This window comes from Balaenoptera acutorostrata, chromosome 1 (genome assembly GCF_949987535.1).
Source record: "Balaenoptera acutorostrata chromosome 1, mBalAcu1.1, whole genome shotgun sequence".
Lineage (NCBI taxonomy): Eukaryota > Metazoa > Chordata > Mammalia > Artiodactyla > Balaenopteridae > Balaenoptera > Balaenoptera acutorostrata.
Window position 1 is genome coordinate 45,024,229 of NC_080064.1, and position 25,159 is coordinate 45,049,387.

The 25,159-nt window shown below is 41.3% G+C and overlaps 1 protein-coding gene across 2 annotated transcripts in view; it reads left to right on the forward strand.

Moving 5' to 3' along the window:
- The window catches only part of CPT2 (carnitine palmitoyltransferase 2), a 28,632-nt gene extending 9,795 nt beyond the window's left edge, over positions 1-18,837 (forward strand). The window contains exons 2-5 of one of the 2 annotated variants that reach the window (XM_007164435.2): positions 3,604-3,684; positions 5,453-5,559; positions 15,874-17,178; positions 18,203-18,837. In XM_007164435.2, the coding sequence (XP_007164497.1) occupies positions 3,604-3,684; positions 5,453-5,559; positions 15,874-17,178; positions 18,203-18,534 (1,825 nt within the window). In that variant the 3' untranslated portion in view covers positions 18,535-18,837. Of the gene's footprint in view, positions 1-3,603; positions 3,685-5,452; positions 5,560-5,652; positions 5,699-15,873; positions 17,179-18,202 lie in introns of those variants that run through there. The other variant, XM_007164436.3, reaches the window with a different exon arrangement.
- The last annotated feature ends 6,322 nt before the right edge of the window (positions 18,838-25,159 follow it).

Below are 25,159 nucleotides of genomic sequence, written 5' to 3' on the forward strand. Positions count from 1 at the left end.
AAATTTGAACTCGGGTTTGTTTGGCTTCAAAGCTTAGGCTTTTCCAGCATAGCATACTGTCCCTAAACAAAGAACGAATCCACAGTTGACAGGATTATGCTCCCTTGCATACCTTCAGTTTTCTTCCTCGTTGCCTGCTTGGAAGAGCCTCTGTAAGTGTCAGCGTTGATACTGTCAGAGCAGGGGGGATCACCGATGGAGTATCCAGTCAGAAGAGGGCAGAGGAGCCAGTCTTGAGAAAACTGGCACTTTTAGGGCAAGAGGACATAATGGAGGAAAAGAGAATCAGAAGAAGATGTCAAAACCAACAGGATGGGAGAAGAGAATCTCTAACTCCATCTTCTGCATCCTTAAAGGATCTCATGGTCTGCAGTCTGATGGGGAAGAGAGACATAAATACATAAATGCCACTAAAAATGATAGAGAAGAATATAGGGTCCTGGGGTGTGTAGGGGGGTAAAGGAAGGTAATCAACTAATTCATTTAACACACATTGAGTACCTGTTCTGTGCCAGCCCATGTGCCAGTGGAGGTGAGAAAAGGGGATTCAGAGGAAGAATTCTAATGAGTGGTGAGCTCCCCTCTCTATACATCACCATAATCTTGCGAGCCAACTCTGTGCATTTCTTCCCAGCTCCACATTCGGTGACATCATGTTGGTAGCTTGAACTTGGCCATGGTGGGAGATTTACAGAAATTGGTAAATGCTACAAATCAGGGCTTCACCCCCCTACCCACCAGAGAGCTGGTTTACTAACCCAGCATTCCTTGGAGTGGATAACAGAGGAGGATGGGGAGAAGGTGGTACAATTAGATTTGAGAGGAAAGAAATTTGTTTGATGTTGATGGCAGGTTGTGGAGGTTAGGAGGGTGTTGGTCCTTCCTAGAAGTTGGGGAGTGGCTTTCTTTGAGGAGAAATCTGAAGGCAAGTGGTATTTACAGAATAGTCAGATTTTGAGAAAGGTGAGGAGGTAGAAGAAGTTCTGGAGAAGAAGTTATAGAATATAGGGTAGTTTATTCGGAATGGAATGGGAGTGGCTTTCTTTGAGGAGAAATCTGAAGGCAAGTGGTATTTACAGAATAGTCAGATTTTGAGAAAGGTGAGGAGGTAGAAGAAGTTCTGGAGAAGAAGTTATAAAATATAGGGTAGTTTATTCGGAATGGAATGGGGGTTCTGCAAGATAGAGTGGAGGTGGCTAGTGAAGAATAATAGCTATGTTATTAAACTGGATGTTGCTGAGTGGGTCGAAGGGAATGGTTGGGGACAGGGTTTGTGCCCAAGGTGGGAGGTGTCAAAAGAGGAGGGAAGCAGGAAGCTAGGAGGGAAATGAAAAGGAGATGGAAGGAGCTGTCTATAGATATCAATAGGTATCTGGGTTCTACAAATACACATTCCATATGTGCTATATGTTTAGTGCCTACTATATGTCAGGTACCTTGTTAAGTTCTTTATATATTTGTTTCATTTAATCCTCATAATGGTCCAGTGAGCTAATATTTAACACATGGAGGAAGAAGGGCTGGAGAGGTAAGAAATTTTCCCAAGATCACCTAGATAGTAAGTGACAGAATCCTGGATGCAAACTCTGAGTTGTCTGTGAGAGTCCAAAGTCTGTGAACCTAACCTCTCCATATACCAGCTGTGCTGGTGATAGACTTGTGCTGGGTGGGGCTGGAACTTGGCAGGATTTCAGATCTTTCTGTGAGGCAGTTCTTCTCTCCAACTTCCTGTGAGGCAGGAATTGGAGTCTGAGGGACATGAAGTAATTTGCCATCTATAACCATATCAGAGAGATTAAGTGACAGAGCTGGGACTTAAGCCTAGGTCCGATTCTAAATCTCCTTGTCTTTTCACCGTCAGTAGTTCTTATACTTTTAGATTTCACAGATCAGTAAAATTATAGGGGAAAATACTGTTATCAACATTATTTCTTAAAAAAAAAAAAAGACCTTTAATGACTCTCACCCAAAAAGGTGGGATGGGACAATCTCAGAATTAAGAACAGACTTTTCATGTAAGCAAATTTAGCTTTGTGAAAAGCTCACTGTACTATCCATGTTTGTTTTATTTCCTTGTGAACCAGTAACTTCAGAACTATGGCCATCTGCTGCTAGTATCAGATAATCCAGTGATATGGACAATGTTGTTATTTGACATTTACATTGAGGGTATTTTATAGAAGGCAAAAATAAAGACTTGGTAAGTTTAGCATATTCATTAAGTGATCTTTGATAATTTTTATAGAAAACAGGTGACTTTGTATCCATGATAAAAATTTTTTTGTAGAATCTATACTGCCTTAATTTAGTTCCATTGAGAAAATTCAGTTTGTTGTACTAATAACTCCAAAATAAATCATCACTCTGAAAACTTACTTTACCCCACTAAAGTAAGTTCAGGCTAGAGTTAACACTCCAGAATCTTTTTAATAAGGACTGCTTTTATAAAACTGCCATTGCCTCTAATTTAGAATTGTTTAAAAAGAAGGTAAATTTTCCTTAATGTCCCTACTGTATCAAAACAAAGTCTTGAGAAAGGTAAGTAGGTAACTTTGTACTTAAGAGATAGCTGAGGTAGTGTTGGGGATTTTCTGCATAAGTCCACGTAAGGGGACCTACAGTGTTAAAGTGTTGTGAATGGTTACTCAGTGCAGCCTAAGTCCATGATGGCTGTAAATTCAGATTTATTTTTTGACATTGTATTTTGGATAAACATGCATTGAAAAATAAACTGAAGAACTACAGTGTATCTTATAGTAAGGTCTTAAACTGTGTTTTATGGATAACTTTTCAGTTTTCCTAAATGGCTGCTATATTTAGATATTTTGAATGTATCAGTGTTAATTTTGAGTTGGCAGAGGTAACCTAACAAACTTGGATTAAGTTTTGGTACTAGGGGATATATCTTTCAATAAAATTATTAACATGAAAAAAAAAAAGTATGCCTCACGACATAGCCCTGGTGTTTTCATTTCACTGTGGACCTGTAACTTCATCGCCATAGCTGTCATTGGGAATCCACCAGTAGAGAATAATGAGTAAGTAAGCATGGAGGAAGATTTGGTTCTTCCTCACAGGACTCCTGTTGAGCTGGGCATGGCTTGATGGTCGATCCCATGGTTGGCTGGCCCACTGGACAGACCTGTGTTTCCCTTTTGTATGATTCTCTGTCATAAAATACACTAGAAAATTTAAAAATAAAAGTTTTTTTTTCATCTTGGGAGAGAAAAAGACAGTCGTTCAAACTAAGGGTAGAAATAAAATCAGTGCCAGTATAGGGTTAACACAGGTATTATAACTGTGACAGGAAACAGGAATTTTGGGGCAGCTTCTGCTTCCCCATTTTGAATCTGTTAGTATGTTTACTAATTCAGCTTATGAAATTCATCATTAATACATCAAAAAGTTATTATTTTACTTAAAAAAAAAGAGCTACCAATGATACTTAAATTCATCTATTCTCATTTGTAAGTGGCTTCCTTTTGTTGTTTTTTTTTGGAAAGAAGTTAATTATCCAGTAATTATTGGTTAGTTTGGGTTGGGAAGCTAGTTAACTTCTTCCACAGATTGTCACCCTTACACTTGACCTTACTTTCTTCCCAGGCTGCCTATTCCCAAACTTGAAGACACCATTAGGAGATACCTCAGTGCGCAGAAGCCTCTCTTGGATGATGGCCAGTTCAGGTAAAAGCTGAGAACCCTGAATGGCCATGGATGGGTGGCTCAGGGGAGGCTGGCAAGTGCTGGTGAACCAAGCTTCAGGGAGTGTCTGTGATTTGATTGGGTCACCAGACCCCTAGGACCTAGTCTTTACATTTGCAAGTTCAGGAAATAGATTTTCACTCATGAAGGGCTGACTAAGCCCTGAGGTGAGAGTCTCTTTAACTAGACTCAACAGGCAATGGTTTATAAGCCAGAATGCCAAATTTGTGCTGTCTTGGTGGGTGTTACCTGGTAGGCTAGCTGGTACCAGTCATTTACAGAGGGCATGTGCTCTTGGTAGGGAGGTTCATTAAGGAGAGCATGTGGCAGACAAGAAGTTTGCTTGGTGAGCATATGTACTGGGTTGGATAGTGTGCCCTACAAATTCATTCCCTTTTGAGAACCTCATTATGTGACCTTATTTGGAAATAAGGTAGTTGCAGATGTAATTAATTAAGATGAGGTCATACTGGAGACAGCTGAGTCCTTAATCCAATATGATTGGTATACTTGTAAGAAGAGGAGAGAAACAGAGACAGCCATGTGAGGACAGAGGCAGATTAGAGTGGATTAACAAGCCAAGGAATGCCAAGGATACCTGGTAACACCAGAAGCTAAGAGAAAGTCCTGGAACAGCTTCTCCACTGGAGTCTTCAGAGAGAATATGGTCTTGTCAGCACCTTGATTCTGTACTTCTAGCATCCAGAACTGTGAGAGAATAAGTTTCTATTGTCTTAAGCCATCCAGTCTGTGGTACTTTGCTATGGCAGTCCTAGGAAACTAATTCAGTATGGAATTGGAAAATAATATTGGATATTGTCAAAAAGCGAATTCCATCAAGCTCTTGTATCCTGGTGTAGTACTCTTTTTCCACAATGGGAATTTGTTGTGCAGATAACTGGCCTTCTCATTAGAATCACGGAGTCCTTCAATGGACAGTGATGGAAAAAAAAGTTGAACCATTCATAATGTAGTCCTCTGCTTTTAAATATTCCACATTAGTCACTTGAAGCTTCTCTTGACATGGTAATGATGTAATAGCTACCTGTTATTAAGTATTATGTTTCAAACTATCCTAAATCCTTAGCTCTATAAATATTTTAAAAACCATGTAAGGTGGTGTATTTCTCTATTTTACATATAGAGAAACTGAGACTGAGAGAGATCAAGTAACTTGTCCAAGGTTACACAGTTTGAAAGTAACAGAGCTAGAATTCAAACTTAGCTCTTCTTGGCTCCAAAGCTTATATCATTTTCTCCATGCCAAGCTGCCTCCCAGATTACACATTGTTTTATGAGATGTGGATTCATCTTCCTGATCAATCATTTTAAGATATCCTAGATTTATCTGTTTAGATTGATTCCTGTTCTTCTGACCAGAGGTACTTTCTGATCTCAGTCCCTGGTTCTAGGGATATGCTTTGGGGACCCAAAGTTCTGTGATGAGTTCTTGGCCATGAATCTAAAAATCATCTATTCTCCAGCCACATAGTACAGGGAGATCAGCTCAGTGCTCTGTGACCAACTAGAGGGGTGGGATAGGGAGGGTGGGAGGGAGATGCAAGAGGGAGGAGATATGGGGATATATGTGTATGTATAGCTGATTCACTTTGTTATAAAAGCAGAAACTAACACACCATTGTAAAGTAATTATACTCCAATAAAGATGTTAAAAAATAATAATAATAAATAAATAAAAATCATCTATTCCCTGCCATGGTTTGATTCTATCTTTTCTTGAACATTTCAGGAAAACGGAACAGTTGTGTAAGAGTTTTGAAAATGGGATTGGAAAAGAACTGCACAAGCAGCTGGTCGCTCAGGACAAGCAGAATAAACATACGAGCTACATTTCAGGTGGGTAGGCAGGGCTGTGGGCTTGATATTTCCAGAGCCCTCCGTAATGGAAAGCAAGTCATCTTCTCTCCTGTTTTAATCTCACAGATATTTTTGGTGAGACCAGCACTGAAGTGTTATCTCATCCTCTCTTCCTGAGGTAAACATTAAGGTTGAGTGAGTTCATCCTCCACTGAGGTGCTGCGTGGAGTCCATGCTCAAGAGCAGTAGCTTGCCTGCTCTGTAGGTGGGATCAGGACAGAACCTAATCATTGGTTCTGTCTGTAAAGGATGCAGGATTTAGTCCTATGTCCTGTGTGTATCATTCTAGGTCCTTCACGGTCTGGCCCAACTGCCCGCTCCAGCCTCATCTCTTACCATCCTCCCTGACACACCCATGCTTCAGCAAAACTGAACAACTCCTTCCCTCAACCCGTTAGTCTTTCATTCTTCTGTGCCTTTATCCATGTTGTTCGCACCACCATTTTTTATCTGGCAAATTCTTCCTTTAAGACCCAGTTAGGGTGGTTATCAGAGGTTCGGGACAGGGGCTAGGCAAAGTGGGAGCTGGGGATCAAAAGGTACAAACTTCCAGTTATAAAATAAGTAAGTCCTGGGGATGTAATGTATAACCTGGTGACTATAGTTAATAATACTGTATTGTATATTTGAAAGTTGCTGTGAGTATAGATTTTAAAGCTTCTCATAGGAAAAAAATTTTGTAAGTATGTATGGTGATGGATGTCAGCTAGACTTATTGTGCTGAGCATTTTGCAGTATATACAAATATCAAATTATGTTGTACACTTGAAACTAATATAATGTTATATGTCAATTACATCTCAATTAAGAAAAAAAAAAAGATCGGGTAGGATGATTTTTCTATGAAACCTTTCAGCCCTTCTTCCCATTCAGAGTTGGTTGCTTCCACCTCTGTTCCCACAGCACTTCTTTTAACTCAGTTTATATTTTTAATGAGGTTATACATGCATATAGTTTAAAGAATCAAATAGTTTTCTCAGGCTTGTTAGGAGAAACGGAAATTTCCTGACCTTGCCCTAATTTCTCACTTCTCATTTTCCCGCATTCTCTAAATTACTTACTCATATTAATGCATCTTTTGTAGTTTTAGGCATTATCTATTGATGTCTCACTGTAAAAGATTAGGATTTAGCAGTCTCTTATATCCTCACCACATTTCCATCCCCTCATTGTCACAGTATAGTTATTTGTAATTTTCATTTGCTCAATACCTAGTGTTTACACTATTATAATCATGTAAACAGTATTGTCAGCTGAATTGTGTAGCACATTGGAATTGTTTTTCCTTTCCCATATGAACTTTGTTTTCTCTGAAGTTAATAATTATACTTTCTTTTGTTTTGCTTTCTATGTGCTTAATAATTTACCGGGGATTTTTTTTTTTTTTAATTCTCATCTTCCTTCATAGTCTATCTCGAATTTGCTTTTTGCTGGTTTGTTTTACCCTCTTTTCTTTCTTCAGATGTTTCATAATCCTTCTCTGTTGTCTTAGATCTGAATGAGATATTTAAAAGTTGTGGGAAGCTCTGTAGATGAGGGTGTGCTTGTCAGTCACAGCTTCACTGTAATGTGATCAGCTAAACCATTTCCTCGGGGTACCCCTGATGTTGGTGTCTTTGGGTTAGACTCCCAGGGAAGGCTTTTCCAGTAAACTGCCAAAAGGTATTTTCCTGTTTGCTGCTGTTGTAGGAGTGGGATAAGGGAAGAAGGCTTGAGCTCTCATATGTGACTTATGTCCCCCAATTTTACTTTCTCCAGTGAATAAAACTTAAGTCTCCTATTGGAGTGGGGAGGGAATCTGGGGGGTGAGGTGGGGGTCTAATTAAACAGCCCTTCAACGAGATATATCTAGGCTGCTACTTCCTGAGCCCTCTGGGGGTTCTGCTGTGTAAATCATACTGTTTCTTGGCTTTCTCTGCTGCCAGGTTGGGGTTGGCTTCCTTGAATTGGCTAGAGAGCTTTCCAATTTCTAATATTTGCTCTTTTCTCCTCTCTCATTCTCTTTGCCTTATTGGTTTCTGTCTCTTTAAAATTCTTTTACTGAAGGGATCAGAGGCATAAATTCGTGTCTTCTTTTGTCAAATATGTCTTGCCCCCATTTTAGTGCCTTGCATTATGTTTTAATTCTATTTGTCTCCTTCATCAGAGTTCTTCTGAATTAAAGTCCATGCCCTATTCCTCTCTACATCCCCTGGGCCAGGGCCTGGCACAGCACTGATTCGCAAGGAATGAAATGGAATGAATGGACCAACAAATGAATAATAGATAAATTCATGTCCATTAATCCTTTCCCAATACTTTATATGTAAAAACTATTTCCTTGAATCAAAGATAGACTATATTTGATTAGGAAGTTCCTAATCCCACCAAGAACTTCCCTTGAAAACACATTTTCTGATAAGATACTGCCTCTGGAATTTTTACAAGCAAAACATCCACAGGAATACAGAGGGCTAGTTGGATTGGTTCACTCGCACTGATAGTTATTTCTAATTGCTTTTCAAGCATTTCCTAAAAGAGGGAGTGCAGTAATGTACATAGTACACAGAATGATGGTGAAGACTTTTTGCCATACTAGGGAGACAGTCAGGTGTGAATGTTGTTCCTGAAAGGAGATGAAGCACGAGAAACCTAAGCTGATGGGGTAGGAATTAACAACTATTCTATTTCAGCATGAATGCCAGTGAGGTATTATTGTTTTTTATTTCTGTAAGTGTCAAAAAAGGAAACGGAATGAGGAGGAAAAAACAATTAATAAACATTAGGGAAATGTAAGTCAAAACCACAATGATGGTTACCCACCAGAATGGCTCCAATCAAATAAGACTTACAGTAACAATAACAAATGCTGCTGAGGATGTGGAGAAATTGGAACCCTTGTATACTGCTGGTGGTAATGGTTTAGCCACTTTGTTATTTTTTTAATTTATTTATTTTATTTATTTATTTTTGGCTGCGTTGGGTCTTTGTTGCTGTGCGCGGGCTTTCTCTAGTTGCGGCGAGCGGGGGCTACTCTTCGTTGCGGTGCGCACACTTTTCATTGCGGTGGCTTCTCTTGTTGCGGAGCATGGGCTCTAGGCGCACGAGCTTCAGTAGTTGTGGCTTGCGGGCTCTAGAGCGCAGGCTCAGTACTTGTGGCGCACAGGCTTAGTTGCTCCACGGCATGTGGGATCTTCCCGGCCCAGGGCTCGAACCTGTGTCCCCTGCATTGGCAGGCGGATTCTTAACTACTGCACCACCAGGGAAGCCCTGGTTCAGCCACTTTGGAAGACACCCTGGCAATTCCTCAAAAGGCTAAACATAGAGTTCAGTCCAAGATGGCAGAGTAGAAGGACGTGGAGCTCACCTTCTCCCATAAATACATCAGAAACACATCTACATGTGGAACAGTTCTCACAGAACATCTACTGAAAGCTTGCAGAAGATCTCATACAACCAAAGCTGCAAGAAAGATCCCCATGTAACTGGGTAGGATGAAGGGAAAAGGGAGAAGAGGATGTGGGACAGGACCTGCGCTCCTGGGAGGGAGCGGTGAAAGAGGACAGCTTCCCTCACGCTGAGAACCTCCTTCACTGGCTGGGAGGTCCACCAGGACAGATAGGGAGCTTCAGAGGCTGGAGAGGAGAGTGTGGGAGCTGGCTTGCCGCCCTGCAGGGTAGAGATACACCAACACAGATGGTCCTGGCCATGTTGCCGCATTTCTGAGCCCAAGACGCGTGCCTGCTGGTGTGTGCAGTGACTGGGTGCTGAAACTCAGGTTTCAGAGGACACACCCAGGGAGAGGACACGGTTTGGCTGTGGGGAGACATCCCAAAGGGCCTGGAGTGTGACCCAGGCTGCGACTGGGAGTGTACACAGGATGGAGCATGGGTCTGCCATAGGAGCCCCATTGTCAACACACAAAGGGAGGGCTGTGGGCCTGCCGTAGCAGCCTCACTGTCAGCATGCTCACAGCAGGGCGTGGCTCCAATCACCACAGATGCTGTGAACTTTGTGGGCGGCACACACGAAGGCGGGCCTGAAATCTGAGCTTATCTCTGGCGATCCCACTGCAGGTGCTGGGTTGCAGCTTTGGCAGGTTGCCGCTCTGGCAGATTTTGGGTTCAGGACCGCACGTGCCTGCCTGGGGGCTGTCTGAGCTGATTATCAGCAGTCCCACTGTGGGCGCAGGGAGGTGGTCCCAGTGAGTTCTCACTCTGGTGGATTTGGGACCAGAACCATGTGTGCCTGAAGGCCATCTGGGTTGATTGTAGGCGGGCTCAGGGAACACGGCTCCAGTGGGTTTATGGAGCAACCACTCTGTGAGTGCGCCTGCACTCCTAAGGGACCTCAGGTTACCAGAGCCCCCAAGCAAAGGTGTCCCCCAAGGGCAGTGCCAGGCAATAGTGGTCTTTGTGGGTGCTCACACCAGGTGGCAGGCAGCATCACAGAATCGCACGTCCTGCGTCACAGTTCCTGGGGAGAAACATGCAGCGGCTCCTTTCCCAGAGGGAGTGCTCCAGTCCCACCTGCTTCACACCACAGCTTAGAACCAGATCTGGGGACTTCTACTACAACAACTGGGGAGCAGACCCTTCCCCCCTGCAGGGCTGTGACATCCACAAAGCAAAGAGGAGGCCCCACCCAACATCCACTACAGGCTCTGGTCACCACAGCAACAAACACACCCCCTATCAAGGGGACAAGGGCCACCCTGAGGAAAGAGATGGCAAGCATCCATACTAAAAATAGCCCTCACACGAGAAATTTTGGATTCAAGCAGGCTACACAGGGACACTCCCACATAAAAACAGCCCTTCAAGACCACAGTAGATAACTCTTTCTCCTAAATTCATAGTCAGAGAAATATAAGAAAAATCAAAAAGCAGAGGAATTACTCCCAATTAAAAGAACAAGAGAAATCCCCTGAAAGAACAATGAAACAGATGACCTCTCCAGTCTACCAGACCACAAGTTCAAAAAAGAAGTAATAAAAATGCTGAAGGAATTAAGAAAAGCTATTGTTAGAAATTCAGATCATTGTAACAAGGAACTAGAAACTACAAAGAGGAGCCAATCAAAATTACACCACTCAATTGCCAAGATGAAAACCAAGCTAAAGGCAATAAATAGCAAACTAAATAATGCAGAAGAATGAATAAGTGATCTGGAAGATAGAATAATGGAAATCACCCAATCAGAACAGCAGACAAAGACAAATGAAAAAAAGTGAAAGCAACATACGAGATCTATGGGATAACGTAAAGCATGCCAATCTACACATAATAAGAATCCTAGAAGCAGAAGAAAGAGAAAAGGGGATTGAAAATGTACTTGAAAAAATTATGGCTGAAAACTTCCCAGACCTAAAGAAGGAAACAGATTTCTAGGCACGGGAAGCACAGAGGGTCCCAAACAAGATGAACCCAAACAGACCTACTCTAAGACATATCATAATTAAAATGCCAAAAGTTAAAGATAAAGAGAGAATTCTAAAAGTAGCAAGAGAAAAACAAATGGGCAGTTACAAGGGAACCCCCATAAGGCTATCAGCTGATTTCTCTACAGAAATTTTGCAGGCCAGAAGGGAGTGGCAAGATATATTCAAAGTCCTGAAAGGGAAAAACCTGCAACCTAGGATACTCTACTCAGCAAGATTATCATTTAGAATAGAAGGAGAGATAAAGAATTTCTCAGACAAGCAAAAACTAAAGGAATACAGGAATACTAAACCTATCTTAAAATAAATATTGAAAGGTCTTGTCTAAATAGAAAAGAAGCAAGAATCTATAGGAAAGAGAAAACAACAGTAGAAGAGGTAAATATATAAAAGGATTAAAGCTCACTTAAATAAGTCAGTACATAGGTTTAAAAAAGTTTTTTTAATTCTATGAAAGTGATCATAACTACAGTGTACAGCAAAAGAATAAACATGAAGATGTAAAAATGGGACATCAAATCACAAAATGTGGGGGAGGGGAGTAAGAAAATGTAGATCTTTTAGAATGTGTTTGAGCTTATATGACTACCAGTCTAAAGCAAGTAGATTTAGTGATGGGTTAACATACTTGAAAATCAGAGTAACCACAAATCAAAAGCATATAAAAGATTCACAAAAAAACAAAAAGAAAAAAGGTACTCAAGCATAATACAAAAGAAAACCATCAAACCACAAAAGGAAAAACAAAAAGAAGAAACAAAGAAGATATACAAAATCAACTGAAAAACAAGGTTTAAAATGACAATAAATACATACTTATCAATAATTACTTTAAATGTCAATGGACTAAAGGCTCTGATCAAAAGACGTAGAGTGGCAGACTGGATAATAAGACAAGAACCTACAATATGCTGCCTACAGTAGACCCACTTTAGGGCAAAGAACACATATGGATTGAAAGTGAGGGGATGGAAAAAAATATTTCATGCAAATGGAAATGACAAGAAAGCAGGGATAGCAATACTTAAATCAGACAAAATAGACTTTAAAACAAAGGTCATAAAGAAAGATAAAGAAGGACACTGTATAATGATAAAAGGATCAATACAAGAAGAGGAATATTACACTCATTATCCTGCATGCTCTCAATATAGGAGCACCTAAATACATAAAACAAATACTAACAGACATAAAGGGAGAATTGATGGGAATACAATAATAGTAGGAGACTTTAACACCCCACTGACGTCAATGGACAGATCTTCCAGACAGAAGATCAGTAATGCAACAGAGACTCTAAATGACACAGTAGAACAGTTAGATTTAATTGGTATCTTCAGGACATTACATCCAAAAAAACCAGAATACATTCTTTTCAAGTGCACATGGAGTGTTGAAGAGGGAACCCTACCAAAGTCATCCTATGAAGCCACCATCATCCTGTTACTAAAACCAGACAAAGATATTATCAAAAAAGAAAATTACAGGCCAATATCTTTGATGAATATGGATATAAAAATCCTCAACAAAATGTTAGCAAACCAAATCCAACAACGCATAAAAAGGATCATACACCATGATCAAGTTGGATGCATCCCAGGGTCACAAGGGTGGTTCAGATATGCAAGTCAATCATATGATACACCACATCAACAAAAGAAAAGACAAAGACCATATGATCATCTCAGCAGATGCAGAAAAAAAATTTGATAAAATTCAAAATTCAAAATTCATTCATGATAAAAACTCTTACCAAAGTGGGTATAGAGGGAACATATCGCAATATAATAAAAGCTATTTATGGCAAACCCACAGCCAATATAATACTCAACAGTGAAACGCTAAAAGCCTTCCCACTAAATTCTGGAACAAGACAAGGATGCCCACTCTCACCACTTCTATTCAACATAGTATTGGAAGTCCTAGCCCCAGCAATCAGACAAGAAAAAGAAATAAAAGGTATCTAAATTGGAAGGGAAGAGGTAAAATTGTCATTATCTGTAGATGACATGATACTCTATATAGAAAACCCTAAAGACTCCCGAACATAGAAACTATTAGAACTGATAAACGAATTCAGTAAGGTAGAAGGATACGAGATTAACATAGAGAAATCAGTTGCATTTCTTTACACTAACAATGAAATATGAGGAAGACAAAGTAAAAAAATCCCTTTTAAAATTGTGTCCAAAAAAAGTGAAATACCTAGGAATAAACCTGACTGAAGAGATGAAAGACTTATATGCTGAGAACTATAAAAACATTGATAAAAGAAATTGAAGGTGATTCAAAGAAATGAAAAGAAATACCATGCTCTTGGATTAGAAGAATTAATGTAGTTAAAATGGCCATACTACCCAAAGCAATCTACAGATTTAACATGATTTGTATGAGATTACCCATGACATTCTTCACAGAACTAGAACAAGTAATCCTAGAATTTACATGGAACCACAAAAGACCCAGAATTGCCAAAGTAATCCTGAGGAAAAAGAACACAGCTAGAGGCATAACCTTCTCAGACTTCAGGCAATACTACAAAGCTACAGTAATCTAAACAACATGGTATTGGCACAAAAACAGACATATGGATCAGTGGAACAGAATAGAGAGCCCAGAAATAAATCCACACACCTACAGTCAATTAGTCTACAACAAAGTAGGCAAGAATATACAATGGAGAAAAGGCAGTCTCTTTAATAAGTGGTGCTGGGAAAACTGGACAGCTACATGTAAAAGAATGAAATTAGAACATTCTAACACCATATACAAAAATAAACTCAAAATGGATTAAAGACCTAAATGTAAGACCAGATACTATAAAATTCCTAGAGGAAAACAGGAAGAACATTCTTTGACATAAACCACAGCAATATTTTTTTAGATCTGTCTCCTAGAGTAATGGAAATAAAAGCAAAAATAAATGATTGGGACCTAATTAAACTTAAAAGCTTTTGCACAGCAAAGGAAACCATAAACAAAATGAAAAGTTAACCTGCGGAATGGGAGAAAATTTTTGCAAATGATGTGACCAACAAGGGATTAGTCTCCAAAATTTACAAATAGCTCATACAGTTCAATATCAAAAAACAAACAACCCAATCAAAAAAATGGGCAGAATGGGACTTCCTTGGTGGTGCAGTGGTTAAGAATCTGCCTGCCAATGCAGGGGACACGGGTTCGATCCCTGGTCTGGGAAGATCCTACATGCCACAGAGCAGCTGGGCCCGTGTGCCACAACTACTGAAGCCCATGTGCCTAGAGCCCGTGCTCTGCAACAAGAGAAGCCACCGCAATGAGAAGCCCACGCACCGCAACGAAGAGTAGCCCCACTCGACGCAACTAGAGAAAGCCCGCGCACAGCAGCAAAGATCCAATGCAGCCAAAAATAAATTTAAAAATAAATAAATAAATAAATTGTATATCTTAAAAAAAAAAATGGGCAGAAGACCTAAATAGACATTTCTCCAAAGAAGATATACAGATGGCCAACAGGCACATGAAAGGATGCTCAACATTGCTAATTAGAAAAATACAAATCAAAACTACAATGAGGTATTACCTCACACCAGTCAAAATGGTCATCATCAAAAATTCTACAAATAATAAATGCTGGAGATAGTGTGGAGAAAAGGGACTGCTGGTGGGAATGTAAATTGGTGCAGTATGGAGAACAGTATGGAGGTTCCTTAGAAAACTAAAAATAGAGTTACCATATGATCCAGCAATCCCACTCCTGGGCATATATCTGGAGAAAACGCTAATTCGAAAAGATACGTGCTCCTCAGTGTTCATAGCGTCACTATTTACAGTAGCCAAGACATGGAAGCAACCTAAATGCCCATCGACAGATGAATGGATAAAGAAGATGTGGTATATATATACAATGGAATATTACTCAGCCATTAAAAAATGAAATAATGCCATTTGCGGCAACATGCGTGGACCTAGAGATTATCATATAAACTGAAGTAAGTGAGACAGAGAAAGACAACCATCATATATCACTTATGTGTGGAATCTAAAATATGATACAGATGAACTTATTTCCAAAACATGTTTGAAACAGACGCACAGACATAGAAAACAAACGTATGGTTGCCAAAGGGGGAAAGGTTGGTGCTGGGGAGGGATAAATTAGGAGTTTGGAATTAACAGAGACACACTAATATATCTAAAATAGATAAACAACAAGGACCTACTGTATAGCACAGGGAACTATATTCAGTATCTTGTAATAATCTATAATAGAAAAGAATCTGAAAAAGACTGGGTATACGTATATGTATAACTGAATCACTTTGCTGTACACCTGAAACTAACACAACATTGTAAATCAACTGTACTTCAATAAAAAAAGAAAAAATTAATAAAAAATCAAACAATTTTAGTCAAAAAAAAAGGGGGTTAAACATAGACTTACCATATGACCTAGCAATTCCACTCCTAGCTATATCCCCCAAAAGAACTGAGAACATATGTCCACAGGAAAATTTGTATGTACCAGCATTATTCAAAATAACCAATAAGTGGAAACAACCCAAATGTCCATGTACAAATGAATGGATAAACAAAATGTGGTACATTATTGGAACATTATTTAGCAATAAAAAGAAATGAAGACTGATATATGCTATAGCATGGATGCACCTCCAAAACATTATCGTAAGTGATAGAAATCAGATGCACCACATACTATATGATCCCATTTACCATTTATGAATTATTGCAGAGCAAAAAAATAATCAGAAAATCCCATCCTCTGGAGGTTAATGTCACTTCTGAATATGCTTGATTTTTTTTTTCTTTCTCAAATTTTATCTTTAGGAACTGCATTAACTCTTTATTGTTCTTTTTTAATTTTTATTTTTTAGGTCCCTGGTTTGATATGTACTTAACTGCCCGAGACCCCATTGTCCTGAACTTTAATCCATTTATGTCATTCAACCCTGACCCAAAGTCTGAGTACAACGACCAGCTCACCCGGGCAACCAACTTGACTGTCTCTGCCGTCCGGTTTCTGAAGACACTTCGGGCTGACCTTTTGGAACCAGAAGTGTTCCACTTGAACCCTGCCAAAAGTGACACTGACACCTTCAAGAGACTCATACGCTTTGTGCCTTCCTCTCTGTCCTGGTATGGCGCCTACTTGGTCAATGCATATCCCCTGGATATGTCCCAGTATTTTCGGCTTTTCAACTCCACTCGTTTACCCAAACCCAGTCGAGATGAACTCTTCACTGATGACAAGGCCAGACACCTCCTGGTCCTAAGAAGAGGACATTTCTATGTCTTTGATGTCCTGGATCAAGATGGGAACATTGTGAGCGCCTCAGAAATCCAGGCTCATCTGAAGTACATTCTCTCAGACAATAGCCTGGCCCCCGAGTTTCCACTGTCATATCTGACCAGTGAGAACCGGGACATCTGGGCAGAGCTCAGACAGAAGCTGGTGAGTGGTGGCAATGAGGAGGCCCTAAGGAAAGTGGACTCTGCTGTATTCTGTCTCTGCCTAGATGACTTCCCCATTAAGGACCTTGTCCACTTGTCCCACAACATGCTGCACGGTGACGGCACAAACCGCTGGTTTGATAAATCCTTTAACCTCATTATAGCCAAGGATGGCACTGCTGCTGTCCACTTTGAGCATGCTTGGGGTGATGGTGTTGCAGTGCTCAGGTTTTTTAATGAAGTGTTTAAAGACAGCACTCAGGCCCCTGCTGTCACTCCACGGAGCCAGCCAGCTAACACTGACTCTTCTGTCGCCGTACAGAAACTCAACTTCAAGCTGAACGATGCTTTAAAGACTGGCATTAGCACTGCTAAGGAAAAATTTGATGCCACCATGAAAACCCTCACCATTGACTACATCCAGTTTCAGAGAGGAGGCAAAGAATTCCTGAAGAAGCAGAAGCTGAGCCCTGACTCGGTGGCTCAGCTGGGCTTCCAGATGGCCTTCCTGCAGCAGTACGGGCAGACAGTGGCCACCTATGAGTCCTGTAGCACTGCAGCATTCAAGCACGGCCGCACCGAGACCATCCGCCCGGCCTCCGTCTTCACAAAGAGATGCTCTGAGGCCTTTGTCAGGGAGCCCTCCAAGCACAGCGCTGGAGAGCTTCAGCAGATGATGGCCAAGTGCTCCACGTACCACAACCAGCTGACCAAAGAAGCAGCGATGGGTGAGACGGGGTTTGGGGAGCATGCCCTTAGGCCTTGTTGCCCTCAGCACTGGGGTAAGCCTCAGCACTATTCTACCCCACATCTGATTTCCACCTCTTCACTAGGTTTAATCCACCTGCCAACTGATTATTATTTTTTTCTACCTTAGCAGTCCAAACAGCCAGACTAGCCATTAGGGTTCAGAATATTCTCTCCTCCTAAGCAAGGATGGGGAAATGCATCTAACTTCGTCCTCATTTAAGGTCACTTTCATCCGTGTTACATACTGTCTTCCTATTATTTATTGGTCATCAGACTCACTTTTGACAACGTAGGATTTCTAAGCCCACGGCCCCTCTTACTTCACTTCGGTTGAAGTGCATTGGCTGCCTGTAAATAGGCCATCTCAGAAGCTCTTCCCAACCTAAGTGTCATCCTTCTTTGCCTCTTCATAGTAAAATTCGAGACCTAGAAAGGACCTGGAGGATCACACAGTCCAGTCCTTTCATGCAGCCGAAGTCCTGGAACTGAAAGGGACCTCCAAGACATTCTAGTCTCATCCTTCTCTATTTTATAAGTATGAAACTGAGACCACTGGTTCAGGGTCACACGGCAAATTAGCAGGAAAGCGGAGATTAGAACCCTGGTCAAATACCCCTTCCATTTTCTTCCACTGACTCAATCTTGTCTTTTACACTTGATTTAGACTTTGGCTTTTACCTTAGTTTTTGAGTCCATAGTGTGCTCTCCACATACTTTTCTTGACTGTTTGACTAAACTGATTCAATTTCAAAATTTTAAAAATCATGTTCATTTTAGGCTGATTTTTAGCTCAGCTGTTCACAGCTTTTTTAAAAGGAATATTCTAGAATAAACTCCAGAGGTTAGCAAGCTGGAGGTGTGCATGCAGAGATAAACAAACCCTTCTTCCACTCTCAAGGATGCTGTGAAGGTATTCCTACCATGGGTGGGAGGTTTTACCAAGTGAGGTCCCTTTCAGTTCTGAGATTCTGAGACTCTGGTTTTCCATTTTGTCTCTGACAGGCCAGGGCTTTGATCGACACTTGTTTGCTCTGCGGTACCTGGGAGCAGCCAAAGGGATTGACCTGCCTGAGCTATACCTGGACCCTGCATATAGGCAGATAAACCACAACATCCTGTCCACGAGCACGTTGAGCAGCCCAGCAGTGAACATCGGCGGCTTTGCCCCCGTGGTCCCTGATGGTTTTGGCATTGCGTATGCTGTTCATGACAACTGGATAGGCTGCAATGTCTCTGCCTACCAAGGCCGCAATGCCCATGAGTTTCTCCAATGTGTGGAGAAGGCCTTAGAAAGCGTGTTTGATGCCTTAGAAGGCAAAGCCATCAAATCTTAACTTCTGGGTGGATGAAAAGCCTCTACTGCTTCATCAACATGAAAATTGGGGCCTCTGTAGCCAGTATGCACTGTTCTGTGACTAACGAAACTAATTGTGAGGTGCCTGAGCACCAGTGCTATAAGGTTTGAGCTTTAAAACCATGGTTTTAAAGCTAAACATGTAATTTCCAAGTGGGACTAGATCACAACTAAAGATAATGTGAGATTTCAATTTTAAGGACATTTGATCAGGAGGTAAGACTTAGAAAATAACTCAGGTGTATTTATTGTTGAAGCAGAAATAAAATGCAATTCATGCTTAGAGGTGCTTCCTCTTAGGTTTTGGGTTTTTTTTTAATTTTTTTAATTTTTCTTAACCATATTTGCTTATTTATTTATTTATTTTTATTTTATGGCTGTGTTGGGTCTTCGTTTCTGTGCGAGGGCTTTCTCTAGTTGTGGCGAGCGGGGGCCACTCTTCATCGCACTGCGTGGGCCTCTCACTGCCGCGGCCTCTCTTGTTGCGGAGCACAGGCTCCAGACGCGCAGGCTCAGTAGTTGTGGCTCACGGGCCTAGGTGCTCCGCGGCATGTGGGATCCTCCCAGACCAGGGCTCGAACCCGTGTCCCCTGCATTGGCAGGCAGATTCTCAACCACTATGCCACCAGGGAAGCCCTGTTTTTTGTTTTTGTTTTTAATTGTTTAACCTCGTTACCTAATCTCCACAAAGAACTTTCCAGTAGTAAGTTCAGGTGATAGTAAGTTCATATTGGCTCCTGGCTCTTTGGGTGATGGTAGGAAATGCTCTTTTATCTTTCCTGTAAACTTGCTTCTCTCTCCTGGGATATCCTTTGTTTAAAAACCCTCTTCATTTTTCTAAGGAGTAAACCACTACTGCTCGGTTCTGATAGTCCTGCTGCAACAAAGGGTTATACTCATGGATTTAGGGAGTTCTATATCACTGTTCTTCCAGCCAAATGAAGATTAATAACTGGTGTGTATTTATTTTTACCAGTTGAATCTTGTGTGCTAATTGTGGAATAAGGTAGAATTATTGCTCTGTACATTTTGCCCTTGAAACCTTCCATTGAGTGAGCACAGAATTTATTGTTAGAACATTACTGCTCTAACAATTTATTGTTAGAATACTGCTGTAACGTGAAAAGGAAGCATATTCTGTTTTGTTTTTGAAAAGGAAGGGTTTTTGTTTGTGATTAATTTTACCTGCATTTCCAGTGGCTTGCCCAGCAAGTTACTAGACAGCTGGGTTGAATTCTGGTATGAGCCAGTCACAAAGCTCTTCCAATGCATTATCTCATTTAATCCTCCTTACAGTTCATGTAAACACTCCTGCATGTCTTCTTAGCCGACCCTGTCCATCCTTTGCTCATTAACCATTTAGTGAATACCCAACAGGTCCCAGGTCCTCCACATTCCATGGTTTGATCAGAGAGAGGCATTTGTGGCTGCCAATGCACATCAGCATATGCTGCTCTCGTTCAGGAACCATGATCAGGAACACCTGAACTCTGGTATCTTGGTTCCACCATGTCCTCACTTTATGACTAGAGGCAAGTTATTTTGCCTTTCTGGTCTGTGAGTTCCTTTGTAAAATGGGGATAATTCCTATGGCATGGGGATGTCATGAGAATTAGCTGTAACGATATAGGTAAAGCACCTGGCATACAGCTGAAGCTGAGCCTGTGCTCTCTTGTTCTGTGATGTCTTGCTGCCGCTGTTCCATTCCTTATTGAAGTGCTGACCCCTCTTGGATAGCAAGTTCCCCATAGCAGGAGCTCTTAAGACCGAAGCCTCAATTGAAGCTTGGTGGAAAAGTATATTTCATGCTTATGTTCAGGTGGATGTACCCTTGGGCAGTACCTCTTGGGTGCGAGCAGTCCCTTAAGGGGAACTGCCGGCCTGTCCCAGTGTTCGGCATTCCTATTTACAACTTCCTCCACCCCTCCTTCTGATCTTGGATTCATGCTATGAAGGGTTCTACGAGGTAGCTAGGATGGCAAAAACAGTTAAGTCTCAATCCAGTTGGAGCTCACACACAGGTCTTGCACATTTGTACAGAACTCAACTATTTGTAGAGCATCAGCCGATTTGATCCCCTCAGCTCTGAAACAGAAGTTATCCCCATTTTCCATACAAAAGATGGACAGGTTGGGGGAGCTTGGTAACATGTAGGATTAGGACCAACTCTCTTGATTCCTTGTCCAGTGCTTTTTTTCCTGTATTTGTTTGTCTAGGCTTCCGGTAATTAGACCTTAAATTAGCTGGCCTCCCAACTCAGGAGGATGAGTTTTGTTAAATTAATACCTGTTGCTCCTGACCCTGAAGCAGCTCCCACGTGGAGTTCCCCACGGTGCTTTGGGAAGCCAGCGAGCTCTGTCCAGGCGGCTCTTCTCCGGGACGCCCGCACGAGTGTGGCACATCTCCAGATCCACAGTCACACCAGCCTCTCGGGAAGTTATCTGCTACTCTTTGAGGTGCCTCCAGGATCCCCAGAGTGAGTTTCGTGGATACTATGTAGGTTACATTTTTTAAGAGACAGCTTTATTGAGCTATACTTCCCATACCATATATTTCACTTATTTAAAGTATATCATTCTGTCATTTTTAGCATATTCACAGAGTTGTGCAAGCATCACCACAATCAATTTTAGAACATTTTCATCTCCAGTAGAAAAGCTGTACCGATTAGCGGTCACTCTCCTTTTCCCTCAACCCCCTAACTTCCCCCAAATCCTAGACAAAACCATAATCTACTTTCTGTCTCTATAGGTTTTTCTACTCTCGATATTTCATATAAATGGAATCATACAATATGTGGCCTTTTGCGTAGCATAATGTTTTCAAGATTTATCCATGTTCCAGAACATGTCAGTACTTATCTTCTTTTTATTGCTGAATACTATTCCAGTATATAGATGGATCACATTTTATTTATTCATTGATCAGTTGATAGTCATCTGGGTTTTTTCCACTTTTTAGCTATTATGAATAATGCTGCTATGAACACTTGTGTATAAGTCTTTGTGTTGACATATGTTTTCATTTCTCTGGGGTATTTACGTAGGAGTGGAATTGCTGGGTCATGTAGTAACTCTATGTTTAATCATTTAAGAAACTGCCAGGATATTCTCCAAAGCAGATGCACCATTTTACATTCCCACCAGCAGAGTGTGAATGTTCCAGCTTCTCCACATCCTCACCAACACTTGTTTTCATCTATTTGGATTATAGCCATTCTGGTGAGTGTGAAGTGGTATCTCATTTTGGGTTTTATTAGCTTATGTTTTAAATTAGACCACCTCGAACATATTTTCCAAATCTAGTGACACCTATCCAATTATCTTCATGTGACAGAATAACTGACAAAAAAGGAATGGGAGCCAGGATTGGAGGAGGTAGACATGAGACAGTGGGGTAGGTGCTGGAAGGGAGAGAGTTTAGGGTGTTTCAGGAGACACAACTGGAGCTTGATAAACAAAGAGATGAAGGGAGCCTCCAGCAGAGAATGGAGCTCGGGGGACTGCTTGAGCGGAATTGGTTACAAGTATATCTTCTTTCTGGGAGTCTTCCATTGTAAAGAAGACAGGGCCACTGAATAAGCAGAATCACATTTGGTATTTATGATATTAAGTGGAAAACAGTTAAATATAATCTTAATGCTGCTAGGATTATAGCCATATAAAAACATGTCTGTGTGTAGATAGGCCCTGAAAGAGAACAGGGGAAAATAAACACACTTCTGTTAGGGAGCTAGGATGGTGGGGTTTAAGAAAATGTTTTTCTTTTTCTTTTTTCCTTTATTGATATCATACTGTTTGTGCAATACCAAGTTGTTAGGCAGGAACAAAAAAAAATTCACGTTAGCAGCCCCTCACTTCCTTACCAGCCCTCCTCATGCCTCATGCTTCAGCCACACTAAGCCTCGCATTGGTCTCAGACATGTCTGAGCTTTACTGTGACGCTGTACCTTACAAATGCCATCCTCCATCCTCAGAATGCCCTTGGCTCCAGCACATTCTCTGCCAAATTAGTCCTTGTTCTTTTTAGCCCAGCTCAAATGTCCCCTCCCATGAAGCCACGCTCATGGGGTCTCCCCGGAAGAATGGGTCATCCCTTCCTCCATCCTCCGCTACTCCCAGCTTTGGCTTCTGTTTTGGCCAGCGAGGGGCCTGACACATAATGTGTTATTGCTGGAGACTGCGTTCCCTTCCGGCACCCGCACCTTTGCAAGGTGACTTTGTAGCGCCTCCCGTCAAGAGGCGGAGCCTATTTCTCCCCTCCTAACTGGCCCTCCTCCTGCCTCTAGACTCCACTCATTCCCTCCAGTCCATTCTCCTCACTGTAGTCAGTGATTTTTTTCATGTACAAGTCTGATCATATCCCTGCTTAAAATTCCTCAGTGGTTTTCCATTAACTTGGAAAACAGTCCATACTCCTCAGTGTGACAGTTGTGGCCTTGATGGAGCTGGCCCTGCTCATCTTGTCAGCCCCACCTCTCTTAACAGCTTACCCTGAGGAAGTTGCCTCTGCTTGGAACATAAGCCCCTCTCCACCCTTTCAGCTATCTTCTGCTCAACCTTCAGGTTTCAGATAGACTGCACCTCCTCTCACCACACCCCTCTGAGACTGAGTTAGTTGGTGCCCCTCCTGTGTATGCCCAGAGCATCCGGACAATCTGACCTTTATCACAGTGCTTTTCAGTTTCTGCAACTGTCTCCATTACTAGATTGCTGTGCTGTACAATACATCCTTGTAGCTTATTTTATGCATACTAGTTTGTACATCTTAATCCCCTACCCCTATCTTGTCCCTCCCCCTTTCCCTCTCCCCACTGTTAACCACTTAGTTTGTTTTCTATATCTGTGAATCTGTTTCTTTTTTGTTACATTCACTAGTTTGTTTTATTTTTAAAATTCCTCATATAAGTGATATCATACAGTACTTGTCTTTCTCTCTCTGACTTACTTCACTAAGCACAATACCCAAGTCCATCCATGTTGTTGCAAACGGCAAAATTTCATTTTTTTCCTTGTTCTTTTTTGTGTGTGTATCTGTTATAGATTTTTGGTTTGTGGTTACCATGAGGTTTATACATAGTAATCTTTATGTATACGTGATTGTTTTTAGTTGCTGATCTCTTAATTTCAAATGAATTTTAACACCCCTGCATTTGTACTCTCCTCCTATCACAGTGACTGTCTTTGACATCATATTTTACATCTAATTGTTTTGTGTATCCCTTAACTACTTATTGTGGATATAGATGATTTTACCACTTTTTTCTTTTAACCTTCCTACTGGCTTTGTGTGTGGATGATTTCCTACCTTTATAGTATATTTGCCTTTACTGGTGAGCTTTTTCCTTTTGTAATTTTCATGTTTCTATTTGTGGCCTTCTCTTTTTCACTTAGAGTTGCTATAACATTTCTTGTAAAGCTGGTTTGGTGGTTCTGAACTTTTGCTTTTGATCTCTCCATAAAATCTGAATGAGAGCCTTGCTGGGTACAGTATCCTTGGTTGCAGGATTTTTCCCTTTCATCACTTTAAATGTATCATGTCGCTCCCTTCTGGCTTGCAGAGTTTCTGCTGAAAAGTCAGCTGATAGACTTATGGGAATTCCCATGTATGTTATTCCTTTCTTTTTGCTTTCCCCTTTCCGCTTTTAATAGTCTCTCTTTAATTTTTGCCATTTTAATTACAGTGTGTCTTGGTATGTTCCTCTTTGGGTTAATCCTGTATGGGACTCTCTGTGCTTCCTGGACTTGGATGACTGTTTCCTTTCCCAGATTAGGGAAGTTTTCAGCTATTATCTCTTCAAATGTGTTCTCTGCCCCCTTTCTCTCTGTCTTCTCCTTCTGGGACTCCTATAATGTGAATGTTAGTATGCTTGATGTTGTCCCAGAGGTCTCTTAAAACTGTCCTCATTTCTTTTCATTCTGTTTTCTTTTTTCTGTTTAGCATCAGTGATTTCCACTACCCTGTCTTCCAGCTCATTGATCTATTGCTCTGTATCATTTGGTCTACTTTTGATTCCCCCTGGTGTATGTTTCATTTCAGTTATTGTATTTTTCATCTCTGTTTGGATCTTTATATTTTCTAACTCTTTGTTAAAAACTTCTAACTTTTGCTCTGTGTATCCATTCTTCTCCCGAGTTCTTTGATCATATTTATGATGACTATCCTGAACTCTTTCTTGGGTAGATTGGCTCTCTCCACTTCACTTAGTTCTTCTTCTTAGCTTTTACATTGGTCCTTCATCTGGAACATGTTCTTCTGTTGCCTTACTTTGCTTAAATTGCTGTTTGTATTTTTATGTATCGTGTAGGTTAGTTGTTTCCTGACCTTGGAGAAGTGGCCTTCTGTAGACGTCCTATGTGTCCCAGCACCCCACTCCCCTCTTGTCCCCAAGCTATATGCTCTAGGGTTGCAACCCATGAGGGCTGCATGGGTCTTTCTGTTTGGCAGGCTATGTGGGCAGTCTGGTAGGCTTGGGTAGCCCCCAGTCCAGTTGGTTGCCAGGCCCTGCTTTACGCAGAGTCTGCTGGCTCTTGGTTGGCAGGGCTGTCACGAGGCAGCTGACTGCACAACCCCAGGCGGCCCTGGGGCTAGTACTGGCTCACTAG